The sequence below is a fragment of the Musca vetustissima genome, unplaced genomic scaffold, assembly GCF_032173495.1.
Source record: "Musca vetustissima isolate MV318-11 ecotype Yass unplaced genomic scaffold, APGP_CSIRO_Mvet_v1 utg35856, whole genome shotgun sequence".
NCBI lineage: Eukaryota > Metazoa > Arthropoda > Insecta > Diptera > Muscidae > Musca > Musca vetustissima.
Window position 1 is genome coordinate 42,063 of NW_026888250.1, and position 18,837 is coordinate 60,899.

Consider the following 18,837-nt stretch of genomic DNA (forward strand, 5'->3'; position numbering starts at 1 on the left):
CTACGTGAGTTTTGTAAATCTTCGTGTACTAACCTGCAGATCTAATGGATCACAATCGTTGGTATAAAAATCGGGAACAAATATATTAATGTTATATATTTCTGGAACAATTATGGTATCATTAATAAATGTTTCGCTATAGACTCCGCTTATCGTATCACTTAATTGGGTATGGATTAAATTGTCAGCTGGAAGAAAAAAAGGAACAAGAAAATATAAAATGCCAAGAAATTGTTAAAAATTGTAAATGTAACCTACCTTCTTGTTTCAATATCGCCAATTCGAAACCTTTGCCTTCAATGCTGGCATCACTGTGGAATGTTATTTCTACAGACAGTTTGACAGGAGGATCAATTCCCACATAGTTATTTAAGTTAATAATATAATCTGAGCTATGGCCACAGAGTTCATCAACCACCTAAAGAAGAACATAATTATCTATCTCTCTCCATCTCAGTCTATGTATACTTACATTATCATATTCAAGTTTTATATAATCCACACATTTTCCATTGATCTGAGAAGTATTTTGCAGGTCAACATATTTAAAATGGAACAGTAAAGGATATGTGGCCTCTAATTGCCATTTGCAGTGGACATTAGGTTGATAGCGGCGGTCACCGTTTTGTGGAAAGACCAGACTTAGATTCTAAAATAACACAGATATACGAAATTTTAAATGAATTAGTTTTTGTTTGACAATCACTCTCAAATGTCCGCTTACCTGATTGCCAGCCAATTCATATTCCATTTGGCTGCCACATTCCGTTTTTTCCATTGTTAAAATGATTTCCAATCGATACATGCCTCGTTGTTTGGCCGTAAATTTAATTATTGCCTCTTCGTTTGAACTGTAATACGAAGCATTTGGTTTCGTGCAAATTTTGCCCATTGACAGTTGTCGGTTGTCCTTTGGACCGTCAAAGATTTCCAATGTATTGCAATGCGAATTTCCACAAGTTGTTGTCGTCGTTGAATTTAAACATTGTGAGGCATTTCCATTGATTTGCATTTTGCGGATATTCATTTGGATGCGATATCCTTTGAGAGCACTAACTCGAAACAGACACATATGATAATCCTCACCATTCGCCGCCGATAAATTATAGATACGGGCCAAATTAACCACAGTATTGTCCTCGCTTAGGGCAATGCGTTCATTGCAATTCCTAAGGAATATTATCTCAGCCTCGAAGCCCTTGGCCGTATTCGACACATCAGAGATTGCATTCACAACTGCCTCGGCATGATCAATTAAAATTTCCGGTGGACTGTCACTGTAATTACCGCTTAATTTCTTCACCAGTTTATCGCCTTGCGCCACATGACCCGTGTAAATACTGACATGATCGAAATTCTCCTCCGTATCGAAATATTTAAATTTCACCAAAATGGAATGATCTTTGGGTGCACTGATATACCACTGGCAGTTCATATTATTGGCATATTCCCCCTTGGAGAGTTCATGCCTCAGGGGACGTATCATGAAATGGGACGTCGTCACATTGCCATTACAACTCTCCAAACCGTATTCAATGACAAATTTCTTCATATCATAACCCTCATATGAAAGCTTAAGATATTTCGAGGCCGACTCTTCAAGATCTTGTTGACAGAGTTTTTCGCCCGTCTGGTCCTCACCGATGGCATTTCGTTTGGTTACAGTGAAGGACTGGCGGCATTGTTGCATATCAAGCCAATGTTGCACCGGAGATGAACTATCATCAAATATTACCCTAACACTGATCATTCGCTCCGTATCATTGCTTTGGAAAACATAGGTGCATCGATCCAGAATACGTCCGAATTGTGTTAGCGAGGGACTAACTAACCTCTTAACCTCGGTACCAACATTAAGCGTTGCCGAACACCTACTGCGTACCAAAAACGTAAAGCCATCGCCCCGAATGGCATCATCGGTTCGAAACACTAATTGGATCCGTGATGATGTGGTATTCACAGCTGGTGGCAAATTTCGACCACAATAACGCCCATGCGGAATCCACAGGCCATCTTCCTCGTACTGTATCTCCAAATAATCCTTTGTGCAGTTAGGTGATTCCTCAATAAAGAAACGATTTATAAATTCCAATTGCATATAACGTCCCGCCGTTGTATAGAACACCCATGAACATTCCTGATTATCCTTATACAGATTCCGATCGATCTCATTTCTAATATTGCCATAGTGGTATATTTTAGTCTCACTGCCGCATTTCAGGGTTTTCTTCGTCTCTATGGCAATTTTCGATTTCTCCGAATTGAAGTTTTCGGCTTGATAGGTCACAAAAGTCATACCTGTTGGCAGGGTATAATTTTGCAAATCATACGAATTATCTTTGCATATCTTCTTGATCACATCCGAGGACCAGCGACCTTCACGAATTGTCACGAACTCACGGTCACACGTATCACTGAATGTGAAGTTGCCAAATAAATGATATTCCGATTCGGAGCTAACAAAATTTGTGGGTATTAAGAGAGACCAAACACACACCAAGGGTCCATAGTTTCCGGCATTAATTCCGGATATTTCGTCCCGATAATATCCACCAATATTATATACTTGGCCACCGCATTTGTACAGCCGATAATCCATTGTCAGTCGGTGTATACGTTGGTAACTCGTTTGCCTTACACGCCATTCACCGTTAGCATGGTTAAATGGCTGCAGGATACTTGTTACGTTCTCTCTGTAATTTGTTGTAACCATACCATCCACAAAGGTCAAGGGGCTATATTCAAAACGGCGACCAGGTACATGTTCATATTCGAAATTGGATATATTAAAGACAAGTGTGTTTCCGATATCGAACTTAATTTTAGATTTACACACATAGTTGTCCTTAAACTGCAATTGGCGATCTTGTATATCAATATAACCTGCCACATTGTTTTCATCGATATTATTCGGACACAATGATCGTTCATCGGAGGAATAACGGGCTCTAATTTTTTTCCCAACAAAAGATTTTCCCATTCTATCAATTCGGACTGCCATTAAATTATCCGATGATTGAATTATTTTACTCGCATCAAATGTGTCAACAGTGAAGTTATGGATTAACGAATGCCTCTCGAAGTCATTGTAAATCTGGAAATGTGGATATCTGAAAAGAGCAATAAAAATAAAAACAAAACTTATGAGGTATTCTTTAAACATGTAGAATCACAAAAATCTGATTTTAACAAATATTTTTAAAACATTAAAGCATTGAAAAACGTCGAACACATATTTGATAAAAATGTGCTACTTACTGTGTAATATTTTCCATTTTCAAATCCTCAATATTTAGAAATTCCAAACGCACCCTTTGGCCTTTCGGAACCGTTATTCTCCACTGACAATAAGATCCTCGGAAGGACACCGGTATGTATGTAGTAATGAAACCCGATATACCCTCAACCTGCTGATGGCAATTGCTAAATAGCCGACTGTAGCTTAATTTAAAGCCGCGATATTCCGTAGTCTTGGCAAAGGTATGGAAACGAATAATGGCCTGGTGTACATTCAATTCCAGGCGGGTAGATTTTGTGGCATTGCCATAAATGAACAGGGATTCTTCGGCATCCTCCTCTGGATCTTCAGAAATTTGAATAATTTCCAAATAGTCACTGGATTTCGGTTGCTCTGCCTTAAATGGCAAATGAATGTCATCCAAGATTAGCCGTATAAATTGTCCTTTGGGCATTGTGATGGCATAATCGCACTGCGAATGGGAAGGATATGAACCCCGTGTCGGATAACCGTTGGAAGTAATTTGTCCCTGGGCCGCGCTATATGCACCACCACATTTGCTAAGTGATATCTGGGCTTTAAAACCACGCATCGGTTTATTTGTGTCCACAACATAGTGGATGTAAAGAGAGTTTTGAGTTGTCCTCACGATATCTGGTTTATTACAAAAACGCCCCAGACTTCGTGCCACTGCCGTCGATCCATCAAATAATTCCAAATACACATTTTGACATATTCTAGGCTGGACATGAAAGTGTTCGATAAACTGCACTTGAATAATCTCACCCGGTGGTGCAAGTATGGTCCAACCACAATCTGTATTGGGCGACGACACATAGGGGTAATTGGGCGAGGTAATATTTATGCTGGGTGCTTCTGGTATCAGGCGATATTCTTCATTGCAGGTGGAATATTCACGATATGTAAGGTTCCACCTCGGTGGCATGAAAGGTCGATGGGAAGCAAGAACATATTTCACCGTCAGGTGGTTTGTGGTCGAATTCATGTGAATTTGTGTAGTATTTTGAACATTACACAGTTTACCAGGTGCCAAAAGGGGTGCATGTTCATCCAAACCATCGTAAATAACTGCGTATTCGGAACAATCGTGCGCACGATTACCGGGAGGTGCTGCAAAATCCAATTGCAAGAGTATGCGTTTACCCGGTTTGACGTGAATGTGCCACAGACAATCATTTTCAAAGGTAATTTTATCGCCCTCAATAAATCCCAGGGGTCCGGTGAGGTTGGAACCACATTTGGTCGATAGCACCGCCATGAAACCGGTACCGTTAATTGTGGCATCTGTTTTAAAGTCCACTTTTATGTGTGGATTGCCCTGATAAACACGATATGGCGTAGAATCTGCATCACGGATACCACATACCTTGTCCACATTATGCCATTTGCTGAGATCCGACGATGTTGATACCTTCACGTAATCCAAGGCACATTCATGACTCTCCTCCACGTTGACCTCGTACAAAGAACAGACGACATGATCTCTTGGATTTTGTGCTTTAAAAATCCAACTACAATTCAGATTGCCGGCATAGCCGATGGGATAACCGGGTGAAGCAAGATGTGTCATTGCATGCGAACCCAAAAATCTTTCCGAATGACAATCGGATAATGTTCCATTTGCTGGTAGTGGTTTCGTGTCGGTAGTATTCCATTTCAAAGAGAAATATCGAAGTCTATCATTGATCGTTTTCAAATAGACGACACTGGTGGAGGAAACAAAACGCCAGGGTGAGGTTGGTATGTTAACGGGTAGGGCTGTTTCATCATAGCCATCATAGAGCTGGAAGGATAAATGAAAATAGTCACTTAGAAGTTAGGAAGTGATTTACATAAGTTATGGACACATACCATCAATCCATCACTGTAATGTTCAAAATCCAAAGTTATAAATTGGCCAGTTTGGAGAATGATACGCCAGGCATATGGCTCCTCTTCATAATGTACCATTGTGGTGGGGGGCGATTCAATTGAACCCAGAGTTTGGTTGGCAAATACATTGAGATGGGCTGCAAAGTTCACAGAATGGTTTAATAAAAATGTAGTTTCAACTCTCGCTAAATTGCTTACCATAACTCCATTTTAGTTTGAAACCTTTACCCGTACTACCCTCAGAGCTGTGGAATTTTAACCACACGCCTTCGTATGAACGAATCACATCCGTAGGCAATTGACTGCCACAATAGACACCCAATAACTGGCCAAAATCGGATTTTCTTATCTCCAGAAAATCTTCATTGCAATGGTCACTCTTGGTGATGTTCATCTCATCGAAGTGCAACTCCAGCGCATTACCTTTGTTGGCCTTTATCGACCATTGACATTCAACATTGCCGGGATAGTATTGGGGATAGTATGGTGATGCCAAGGTGCCGAGTGGTGATTCAATATTGCCACCGCACGAGTGTTGAATTGTTGAAAATTTAGCATAAAAATCGATATTTTTCGTTTGTAACTGTAAATTGGAGGCTTCATATAACAAATTTGTCTGATGCTTCTCGCAAAAGTATTCGGTACTGGTGTCATTGCCTCCACCCAAATGAGTAGTAATCTGGAAATGATGATAATATTTGAAAAGGGAAGGAGTTATTTTTTTGGGATTAACAAGTTTAAAATTCCGACCGCAGGGGACCAATAATCGAGAACAAGTTTAAACTATGTGCAAGGAACTTCCAATTTGAATTATTGTTCAAAATTCAACAACCCATGCTCTGGCAGCCTTCTTGGCAAGTGTAACCCAAGTTAAATGTTGGTTTCTTTTGAATTTTCGACATAATTTCATAATATTACATAATAATGACATAATTTCCGAATATTACTAATATTCTGCACAGTCCTTCTAATTACTTGTCCATATTCCCTTTACCGTGTGTTGTGATGTTCGGCTTTGATTGTGGCCTGTAGATCGACTCGAAAAATCATAAAAAATTAAGTTTTCGGTCCACTTCATCCCAAAATTATTATCTGATCATCACCGAAAATTATAGGTGTTGTCCTTGACCATAACTGGAACCTCATAAAAAAATTCAAATCGATCAGCTTTATATTTCCGCCCTCTAGTTTGATAATGGGTTACTAAATAATATCTGAATACGTTAGCACCTGTATATATTGAAGTGTAACTCCCACATCCGAGAACATATGACAATATAATTGATATTAACTTAAAAGTTAACCACTTCTCTTGGATATATTATCAACTTCTCGGCTTTATGTCCTTCAGGTGTAAATATATACGCCATAGAATACAAATTTTGCCATTTTTCACACAAAAGTCAGGGTCCATTTGAACCGCTAAATATTGACCGATCCTTATCAACACAGGCATGCTTATTCTTTGGCCCGACCCCGTTCTCCATGAAAAAATTCGCGATGTTTGAGCTATAATTGCGGCCACTGGAGCGACCAGAAAACCCGACAAAAATAAAATTGTTGGTCCATTTCTTAAAGGTGGGACTAGGACCAATATTTCGCGGCGTTACAAACTCTTGGGCCTGTTCAAAGCTTTAATACCCTGACAACATAGTTGTGTAGGGTATAAAAATAGTTAAATATTGTTGTGATGACCAAAGTTACTATTTGAAGACTTGAAATATTTTGTTCAAGTAGTACAGTTGTGCCAAAAATGTTTAGAATGAAAAGTAATTTCTAATGAAGATGTAAACAAGTTCCCGTTTACGATTAATATTTACGATTTGAACACAAAAAATAAAAGTTTTGTGTACGCTGCTAATTTTGACACACATAAGGAATTACATATGGATGAAATAAGTGACAGCACATATGTAAAATACATATCGTGTAAAAACACCATAAGGCTACATATATATTCACTCTCGGTCACTTCAGCAATCGAGCATGTCCCAACAACCGGAGTCACTTGTCGTTGCAATGGTTCTGTTTTTATAGTTTTTATTTCACCAGAATATTGAACTTACCGCCAAGCCATGATTATCACAGGTTCTGCCTGAACCATTTTCCTTCGCCTCTTTGCAATAACAATAGAATTTTAAGATATTTATACTTATTAAAGTACCTAGAAATATATAAGAAAATTATAATGTCTATCATAGGCAATTGTGGACCTTCGTCGCTACTCACCCCGCGGAACATCAAACGACCAATCACATCGCTCATCAGCTTTGGCATACAAAAATCCTTCGTCTCTTTCGATCGGACCACCACATTGCTTTTGATAGATCAATGAAAAACGACTGCCTCCTTGTGGGTTCTCATCGACATACTCAATAATAAAACTATTTTCAGGAATTTGCAGTATTTTGATATCGTGCGAAGAAGAACAGAATTTGTGCAACAGTTGTTCTTTATTATTCCGATTCGTGGAGATGGCAAGGTAATTAGCGGTACATGATAATGCTGTAAATTGCAAATCCTGAATTGTAACTTGAAATGCAGTGCTACTGGGTACGGCTATTTCCCATTTACAGTGATTTTCTTCGGTAGTATTTTGCGGATATTTCGGAGACCCTACTCTTCCAGTTGGGGCGGTGGAGAGGCCACCACATTTCGCTGTTATTGTGTGATACATGGCCTTAAAATATTTACGATTTCCCGAGGAACCCGAACGATATTGCAAATACAAACGATTTGAGGGTGAAGTTAATTTCATGATGCGTTCGGTAAGTGATGAACATTGTTCGAGGAGAGTGTGATTGGATGTTTTTGTCTCTTTAATCGTTAAACCATCAAGGGAGCAATCCGTTGTCTCCGTATCGAGGACATATTCCTGTATATTTAATACGATTTGTTCACCTGGCTCCACCTCCACATACCATTCACAATCCAAATCCAAACTGTGTGGATAATTCGGCGACTTAATGGTATTGAATTTCTTTGTAAAAACTTGACCACATCCCACACGGGAATATTCAGCTCGAAAACCATTCTTGTTATTGGAATAATCACTAATGAATTTCAGTCGCAAATGATTGCCCTCTGATATTATGGGTTCCATTACCGGGGTACAGATACGCCGATTTTTCAAGACATTTGTATTCTGCATATCCCACAATTCTATATAGTCCCGTTCACACAACATATCCTCAGTTTCCAAATCGAGATGAGAAAATGCCAATTGGATTTTATTCTTGCCACCACCAGCATAAATGTCCCAGTTGCACTTCAATAATTCCGGGTAGGGTTCGGGAAAATTAGGCGATTCAATAATGCCATGAATGTGATCCAGGACCATGTTACAATTGGTTTCATAATCCAAAATAAATTCAGGTTTTGTTACAAAATTCTCCGGGGTTTTGTAGATAATCAACAATTGATTAGAAGATGACCGTACAGTCAAATTTCCCTGCTTCTGTAGAACGGAGCAATTGAATGGTAATTGGTTATCCGCAGGTTGGGTGCCATCAAAAATGCTTAAACGTTTGTTGTGACAGAATTCTAGATCGTCTTCACTGCCAATGATATTCAGGGTGATTGAAGAACCCTGAGCCACATGTATTTGCCAATCGCAGGTATGCTGATGTTGATAGGCCAATGTAGTGAGAGGAGCGTGTATCGAACCCTTATACGAAGTCATTTTACCACCACAGCCAGTTTCAACTTGTTCCCAAGTCAAATGGAAACCATTTCCCTGAGTGGAACCATCCGAGAGAAATCTAACGAAGAGGCTATTGCCAAACGAGGGTATCCGGGAGGGTATTTTATTACCGCAAAAGCTACCGATCAGTGGTGAATTTGCAGTGGGACCATTTCTAAAGATTGAGAAAATAAAAACAGATTTGAATATTTTTATCATTTACTGCAGTTTTACGTTACCTAATTTCCAAAAAGTCTCCAACACAGTCATCTTCCAGAGTAAAGTTTTGAACTTTTAATTCGATTTTAAAACCCAGCGGGGCTGTTATTACCCATGTACAATTCATATTATCAGCATAGGGTCTAGGCCAATTGGGCGATTTGATAACACCATATAATGTTCGATATTCGCCTCCACACGCTAATAGTATACGAGAATAAAGAAATGTGCAAATTAAACTATTTTAAATCCATGGAATCAAATAATTGATAATAGGTCTTGTAAATGTAATTTTAATATCCTGACTATGTCAGACATTTTATACTATACGTGATTAGTATAAATAGCAGGAAAATATTTTAATTGTATATACCCTTCAACATAAGTATAGAGGGTTTAATAATATTTGTTATTATATTATTTGCAGAAGTCGGGTATTGGGGATTGTCGAAGGGCAAGTGATCACTTCTCCATAATACGTGAATGTTTTCATGTATATAGGTTCATGTCTTTACGAAGCGACGATATAACGCAGGTGCATAGTACTTGAAAGCCTCTAGAGTCATTTCACAACCAAACATCTACACTAATGCCTGCCAACAATTCAAAATTCCCTGTTCGTTGTGCTTACCAATTTCCGGTGAAATAAAGCGATACACTCCACTGCTCAAATAGGTGTTTCTGTTTAGCACCAATGTCACAAGATTATGGGGTAAAAGTTCACGAAATGATTTCGATCCCGACACACTGTAAATACAAAAATCAATTATATTAACCGACCAGCGTTCAATTTGATATATAATTTTAACTTACTTCTTCAACAAAATATCTTCTCCGCCAACATTTGCATACAGCAGAGCACTATTTCCACCGTAATAACTCTCAAAATTCAATACATCGAATGATAATAAAATATTCATTCCTGTCGGTGCTTCAAAAATAAGTTTACAAACCGTCGGTCGTCCCGCAGCGAATTCAGAAAAATCTCCGGATTCTTTTGTGTAAACACCACCACACCGTATTTCATCGAATGAATATTCCAGACGAAACCCACGAGCTTTTGCAGAATTTTTGGCAGAATGAAATACAATTGTCATTTTATTCAATTCGGAAATCAGTTCCATGGGTGAGGCTTTATAGTAACGCTGTTTATTGCTGTTCGACAGGTATACCTAAAATATAGCGAATAGTGTGTATAATAGTCTATTTTAATTTGTATCAATATTATTACCTCAAAATATGTGATAGACCCATCTAAACTTGTTTCAGTGTTGCCATCAGTGTCATTGCGTCCATTTCCAGCTAATGAAATATCGGTGAAATTAGCACGTACCACTGTCATAGCTGGTCCATAAATGTGATATGTACAGGTCATGTGTTCGGTGTAGGCATTCGGATAGTTGGGTGTGGTTATTATTCCCGATTCTGGGCCAAAGTATCTAAATTCGCATGCTAATAAGTAAAACAGAAATAATGATTAGATGAATGATTCTGACATTGGGGTATTCCTATTGTATAAGTACTGAAGAGAATTGTCAGTTATAGTACGTTTACATTTAACCGGGTTTCGTTAACCCAATGGGTTTCAATTGTCAATTCCTTTGCATATATATCAAATGAATCCTCATAAAGTAGGTTAACCCGGTAAAAAGTTCTAATGTATAGTTTCTTTTTAAGGTTCTGTCCAAAGAAGTTCATAACGGGTTGGTTTCAAACCAGCACAAAAGAAAAGAAAATAAGTGGCGTACCACTTTTAATAAATAAAATATCTCCACCTGCAATATTTTGTGAATTCCGGACCCTATAGATGGATCATCGGGGCCTCGATAGCCCTTGATGAAATATATAATATTAGTAAAGCAGTGGTTTAGATGTTCGATAAATGCGAGCAGCGAATATCGAAGTCGAAAAGCTGTAAACACAACAGGGAACAAAAGCCTACTCCGCTCAACTTATCCACCTGCTTGACGAAAGCACTACTTGTCCCGATATGAATATAGAAGCACAATGGCAAATAATCGCCCACTCCCAACAAACTGCAGCAAAAACAACACTTGGGTACCAAAGACCGCCATCAAGAAACCCGTGGTACGATCAGGAGTGTCGTAATGCTACTGATGTGAAAAACGCAGCGTAGAGGGCAACCCTGCAAACAGTGGCAACACGTAATGTGATGGAGAATTTTCAGAAAAGTCAACAAAGAACAAGAAAAACGTGAGCGTGAGCAAAACACCAAACTGAAGGCTTTGGTGCAGGCACATCTTCCTGTAGACAGCGTTGAGGATCTGGAAGAAGCAGAACCAATAAGAGACGAGGTCAGAATAACAATTAATCGACTGAAGAATAATAAAGCATCAGGTGTCGATGGATTACCAGCCGAACTATCAAGGCCGGTGGTCAGATGCTGGTCAGGAGAAAGCACCAGCTAATTAGTACAAACTGTCTAGAGGAATGCATGCCAATGATTGTGTTCCGTGTAAAAAAGGAGAAATACGGTATGTGTCAACTGGCACAACGTCAGCAGTAAAAGTTGGAAAGGAAAGACCAAGCTGATGGTATGAACGCGCAAGACGTCCAGTAGACTCGGACCAACGGTGGAACACTAGAGAACTACAGCTTCGTGTTAGTCAATGATTTTATATACCTTGGTACCGCTATAAATAAAACTAATGATGAGAATTGCGTTGGCCAACAGATGCTACTATAGTCTTTGTAAGCAATTCAGAAACAAGTCCACCTTTCGCCAGACCAAACTCACACTCTACAAGACGCTTATACTACCCGTACTGTTGTATGGATCTGAAGCATGGGTACTTGCGCAAGCAGATGTGGTAGCTCTTGGAGTGTTTGAGACGAAAAGATCTACGAAAGATCTATAGGCCGATCTGCGTTGATGGTGAATATCGCATCACATTCCAAACAAACAAATAGATGTTTAAAAGCCTAGAAACGTATTTTTGGGAAATCCGTATATGCAAAAAATATCGGTCTACATTTTAGTGGTAGAAACTCTACACACTCAGATTCATCTTCCTTTTAATTAACCTTCCTTACCTCTTGAGTATTTGATTTTAAAGGGTGTCGTAAGACTACCCTTGTCTAATGTATTCTTAAATCTGATGAGCACAAAATTGGATGAAGATATTATTTTCTCCTGAATCCTTGTACTGCATATAAATGTCAAGCGTGGATCTTCATTAGTTTTGCCATCAAAAATCTAAAATAAAAAATAGTTCGCCTTTAATTCATTTGGGTACAGGACAAATCTGCGTCCATACCTCAATACTATTCAAATTACAATTTTCCTCCTCGGAAAGATTTAATTCATTGAACTCCAATTGAATTTGGGTATTCGATGTTTGTTGTATTAGATATGAGCATATCGATGGGTCGCTGGGTCCCACAATGACCCCCGAGGCGTGAGTGAAAATGCCACCACAATTTGGCATTGAAGATTCCACTTCGTAGTGCAGCTGAAAAGAGCTGTCCGCTTTGATGAGATCCGTGTGGAAATGTATTGAAAGTTTATTGGATGTAGTCTTAAAAAATTCTGTGGATGAGGTGTCACAATATTGCTTTAGCAACAGATCACCATCATAAACCTGAAAAACATAAAAAATATTGTTAAAAAGCTTATTAGAATACCAGCAAGTTGTGTACCGACCTTCAGTGAATCCCCACTGCAATTGGGACGATTGCCGGTATTGATCTCATAAATCCTCAAAACAAACCGATAACCATATGGTGCCGTTAAATCCCACTGACAATTTCTGGAAGTTGGACTTTTAGCCGGATAACCAGGAGAACGAATAATTCCCTCATCTCCCACCTGGAGATCCAATGAATCTCCACAGATATGTGGCTGGGTATGCCACTCCATGTGAAAGCCGCCTCTTTGTGTGGCATTATCACTGCGGAACCAAAAGAATAATTCATTTTGCGAGGACAATATATTACCACCCATAGGCAGGTCCTTGCCACAGAATCGTCCCAGTAACTGAGACGACAATGAATTGCCATCGTGAATTTGCAACCAATCGCGTCCACATTCTGGATCCTCTTCCAAATCGAATGAGGTAAATGTGAGATTAAAAATTTGTGTCGGCTGCGTGCGTATTATCCAGGCACATCTTTCATTTGGTGCATATGCGGTGGCATTTTCCGTGGGGTAGGTTAATTCCCCTGCCGGTTGTCTCAGTATTGTGGAACAGACATTGCGTACAATTTCACAGTGTTTGCCCGTGGTACCACGTTTGCAGGAACACTTGTACGATTGATTGGGTTGGGGTTTACACACTGCATTATTTTGACAGGGGTTTGGATGACAGCCATCTGCAGTTTCACACAGAGCTCCGGAATAACCTTCAGGACAAATGCAACTGGTACCACGTCCCGTGGTCAAACAGGTGCCGTTATTCTGTAAGTAAACTGTATTATATGTCTGATTTTTAAACCCAATTTAATTATCAGTTTACCTGACACAAATGTTTCTCGCAGGAATCTTCAATGGGTGTGGTATGACAACCCTGCGGTCCAAAGCCATGGCCAAACATACCATGGGGACAGGTACAGGTGGCAACATTGGAAATATATTCACATTTTGCCTGGGGATGACAAATATGTTCGGAGTCGCAAGAGTTTGAGGGTGCCAAATCACAAGTATGGCCATCTCCAATCCAACCCACAGGACATTTACCGCAATGATAGGAACCCTGTTCAAAACATTCCAAATATCTTCAATTTCCAAAACAATCTCTCCACTCCAACTTACCTCAGTATTAATGCATCGAACTTTAGGCTGAAGACTACAACCTCCGTTATTTATGGCACACTCATCTATATCCAAACATGTTGCACCATTTCCTGTATATCCTGCCGGACAAGGTCCACATTTAAAACTACCCGGTAAATTTATGCATTCACTGTGACATGGATTTCGTGATTCTTCACATTCGTTTACATCGATGTCACACACGGGCGTTGAGCTGGAATTTGTTCCAATTAGAGTGGAATCTTTGGTCCAACCTTGATCACAAATACAGGTGAAACCTATGTCATTATTTGCTGGAACACAAACACCATGGCCACACAATTCGTGCGATTGTTGTTGTTGACAAATGGAGTTTCGCAAACGGCAATGGGTCCCCGAAAAACCTTTCGCACAAATACATCTACACAAAAATAAAAAAAACATATTAAAAATGTAAATAGTTTTAATAAAAAATGGTCAAATTAATATTATCATACTTACTTGTAGCTACCGGGCGTATTCTGACATACGGCATTATTTTGACATCCCAAATCTGTTCCAGCCAATAGATAACATTCGTCAACATCTTGCTCGCATGTTTTCCCCTAAAAACAAAAATTCCAAAATGCTAATAATAACATAAGAAGTAAACGCCCCCTAAATTTGTATCTAATTATCATATCACCGAAATTTGTGGCGTAAACACTTCAAATTATATTTTAGAAATTATTGAGATAATGAGAAAAACAAATTAAATGCACAATTTTCAAAAAGAAAAAAAATTAAAAAAGAAAATTTAACTTTTGTCTGCTGTTAATTGAAAATCTGTGATTCAAATTTAGCCTTAGAAAATAAGTTCGGAAAATACACAATATGAGGAGCTATGCCTGAATTCGGTTGAAAAACGCACTTAAGATCCCCAAAACACCGAAAAGTGGCGGTACTCTTATATGTGGGCTACCCGAAAAAATTTACCTATATTTTTAACTTTTAGTGAAGAGATTTGCCACCCAATAAGAACTCAAAGTACTAAATTACAGCCAATTCTGTTCTAAAATACTTTTGAGCGTATTTAAGAACAGAATTGGCCCAAAAGTGGACCTATATATAATTTTTAGTGGAGTTAGTTGGTACGAACCCAATGTACCAAATGTCAGAGAATTCGGTTGAAAAACGCACTCTAGAACCTAAAAATACCGAAAATTGGGAGGTACCCTATATGGGAGTTACGCTTAAACGTGGGCCGGTATAGCCCATCGTCGAACTTGACCTGCCTGCAGACATAAGACAACTCTATGCTAAATTTTGGCGATCTATCTCAATTAGTTTGGAGGCAGAAGGACAGACAGACGTACAGATTTAAATCGAATTTTACGCTGATTATTTCGATGAGTTACAAAAGGGAAAACAAACTTAATATACCCTCCATACTATAGTGGAGGGTATAACAAGTGAACCGATATCGGTCAGGGAGATTTGCTATTCAATGGCAAATTAAAGTAAAATCAGGATAAAAATTTGCCAACGATTCCCAAAATACAGAATATTTGGGGGTACTGTTGGACCGTTGACCGATATATCCATCCAGGATATGCATAAATCGTCGAAGAATTTTATTCTGACCACCTTATTGTAGAGGCTATACAAATATTTACCGTCCATCCCTCAGGACATTCACAATGGAATCCTTTATATAAATCATAACAGGTACCGCCATTCTTGCAGGGTTCCACTGCCATGGCACATTCGTCCTTATTTAAATTTTCATCCAATACAGCCAGACGGCCACTTAATCTACGCAAACGGGCCAATTGACGACGTAACACACGGGGTCCTATTGTATTTCGTGTACGATTTTGAAGTATCGAAAACCTACGCACCAATCGTTGAATATCATCACGAAGTGCGTGAAGTTCTGTACCGGCTTTTTCAATTGTTGGAACATCTAATGGTTTTACCTCACCATCTAATGTGACTGGTGTGTAAAGTTGTCGTATCTTTTCCATAACATCGACATTATTTAGTTGCAGTGTAGAGTCATGGCTTAGGCGTAAACTAATATTTCGATCAATGGCTGCTTCAAATATTAAATTGCCATTTTTAGAAATGATTTTTGGTTGCCCATTATAGTCGGCAGCAATGAATTTCCCGTTTAAACATAATAAAATTGAAACACAATAGTATATTATGGAGTGCATTGTGTATATCCTTTGGTGTATAATAAACAATTTTAAAGGACTATTCGATATGAATTTGTTTCATATGGCCCGCATTTTTTATTTATTATATTCAAGCATCTACTTTCTTTTATTTTTCGCACACTTTTTCTAGCACTTCCTTTGAGAAATCAGAAAATATATTTATTCGTTGTAATTATTTATTTGTACTGAGGTCCGTTTAAAAGTCCGTTTGAATATTTATTTTTTTATATATATTGTTTACACATATTGAATTATTATCCTTTCCAATAATATCCAAAGGATAACATATATTTATTATGAACTTATTATTTGTCCTGTGATCCTGTTTTAGAGATTTTTTTATTTATATTTATTTTATTTTAAATGTTTCCACTTTTACCGATCCGACCGATTTGAGAATCTAATTCGTACTGTTTAATTTCCATTACAAATAACATGTATTTATTAAAAAAAGTGGGCGTCTATTCGAATGGTGATAGAAATGCGACAATCTATCTAATCAATTTCATTTTTGCTTCTGACTTAGTAAGCGGCACCATTTGGGATTTGATCTTTTCATTTTACTCGAGGGATTTGTGATGGATATATGGATGTGTGAGTGTGGTGAAATAAATGAGAGGGTGTGTTTCGATAATTCGAATTTTTGTTAGATTTCTGTTTTTTGTTTTTTTGTTCTGTGAACTGCTACTGAAATTGTAATACAATATTTAACACACCCCGGATAAAGCGAAAAGTAAGGATTCATGTTTGAATTATGTAAAGTTATAATCGATTAATGGGAGATATGGTATATATTCCTGATCAGAATAAAATTCTGTTTGCTGAAATCACGATAGAGATCGCAGTGTTTAAGATCGAGCCATGAAACGTACATACATTGATAATATTCCTAGAATACGACGATATTATCATTCTAGTATGATGGTCGATTTCTCGGCATTTTGATTTTTTTTGCATTTCGAAAGAAAATGATCTATATAGGTGCATGTATTGACCTAACCCCTATAATGTTTTTTTACCCTTCACCACACTGAGGAACAGGGAATTAAGTATTTGTGCATATGTTTGTAATATGGAAAAGGAAACGATATCGACCCATAGTTCCTTTTGAGAATGTGCGTAAAATCACTTTATAATCCGATTGAAATTTCGTGCAGCTCATTTATTTGGCCCAATGACGAACCCTATTGAAATGTAAATAGGTTCGGATTTATATATAATTTTGTCCGATTTTATGTAAATAGGGCATCAAAGCCCCTATATTTCTTTCGTTTCGCACAAAATTCCGTGAAAATTGGTTCAGATTTTGATATAACTCCAATATATATTTTCGTCCGAATCTTTCGTCCGAATCTTTCGATTGCACGAAATTTGGTATATCGTACCGAATTAAAATGCTAAGTTTCGTGAAAATGGGTTCAGTTTTAAATATAGCTCCCCTATATATTTACATCCGATTTTTTGTAAATGGTGCACCAAAACCCCTTATATTTCTATCGGTTGGTTGGCACGAAATTTTGTATAGCGTACTGAATGGAATCTGATTATGTGTGCTAAGTTTCGTGAAAAGTCGTTAGTCGGTTAACATATAGATAAATATCACATATTTATGTTCGTTCAATTCCATGTTAATGTCCCTACAAAAAGGAGACGTCTGTTAGGATACATATGTTAAATATACCTAAAGAAGTCCTAGTCCGACTTTACTAATTTCCTTACAGCCTTTTATTGCCTCAATCGAAGTGGGTGTAATTGGCGATATTTTAAATATTTTGACGCATTATCCTGGTTCTGACTCCTCTGTATCGAAATTTAGGAAGGATTGCAACCTGTATTGTCTGCGGCAGCAGGGAATTTGGATGTATATGAGTTGACTCAGCTTCGTGGGCGTATGTATGTATGAATGCTATTTAGATCTGTTGATAGGTCTGTAGAGGTTCACACTTTGAGCCTCCTTTTCTAGGTCATGAGTATCCCTCGTGACAAGCTTGCCTGGGCAAGCTGTTCCTGGCTATGATAGGGACGTTCCCGTGGATAACACCCAAGGAGATAACTTGACTATTGTGAGCAAAAAAAAAAAAAAGAACTACTCCATTCGAATAAACCTGTTTCAACCTTTGCATACATAAACCTTACAGCCATAAACACATGATACAACAACAGTTACGACGCTCTGGGGATCTGGGGAAGACCTACTTTGTTGTGGACAACGCAAACAACCAAAAATTGAAATTTTGTATTTAGTTTTTGATTCGCTGAAGGTTCGCCTAGAACAAAACAGGTCCTTTTGAATTTCTGATCCATAGAAAGTACGAATCCTCTTAGAATATATATTCAGCATATGTTCGGTAGATCCAGCTTTTCGTCATTTTTATCACATGTGTGCTGGAGATCTTAACCAATGTTTTTGGGTTTATTTTGACATGAATACTGGTTAGGATAGGCCACGCAAAAGAGTACCAATTTATTATCACAATTGTGTTATGTACAGCTGTCAAAATTGTTAGATGTGTATAAAAAAGTTATGTTAGAAACGAACTTGAATAAATCTGTAAATCCATTTCTTCTTTTGTTCTGGGAATATTTTGATTTTATCGTTTGTATTTTACTCTTTATTAAATTACTAACATGGTTTCTTTGTTTTAGATTTGTTTGTGTTTTTTTCTTAATTTAATACAATACATGACATAATAAATTAATAATTATGGTTGTTTGTTTTTTTACTTATAAATGCTATAACAATTTCACAGTGACAATAAATAATTAAAATTACATTGTTTTTTGTTGCGACTTATTTTATACAATACAATTTACAAGGTTCTAAAATAAAACCGAATTTTGAAACAAATAAGGA

The 18,837-nt window shown here is 37.9% G+C and overlaps 1 protein-coding gene across 1 annotated transcript; it reads right to left on the reverse strand.

Moving 5' to 3' along the window:
• Positions 1-15,980, reverse strand: LOC133336039 (cubilin homolog). Its single transcript, XM_061544335.1, has 20 exons — positions 15,438-15,980; positions 14,284-14,387; positions 13,804-14,203; positions 13,508-13,744; positions 12,697-13,449; positions 12,311-12,634; positions 12,087-12,249; positions 10,264-10,484; positions 9,846-10,204; positions 9,664-9,779; positions 9,053-9,233; positions 7,361-8,988; positions 7,198-7,295; positions 5,330-5,810; positions 5,111-5,268; positions 3,259-5,042; positions 725-3,110; positions 473-649; positions 259-418; positions 1-188 (listed from the first exon to the last, which is right to left on the reverse strand). The coding sequence occupies exons 1-20, from the start codon at positions 15,978-15,980 to the stop codon at positions 1-3; spliced, it is 10,461 nt and encodes a 3,486-aa protein (XP_061400319.1).
• Between the last annotated feature and the right edge of the window lie 2,857 nt (positions 15,981-18,837).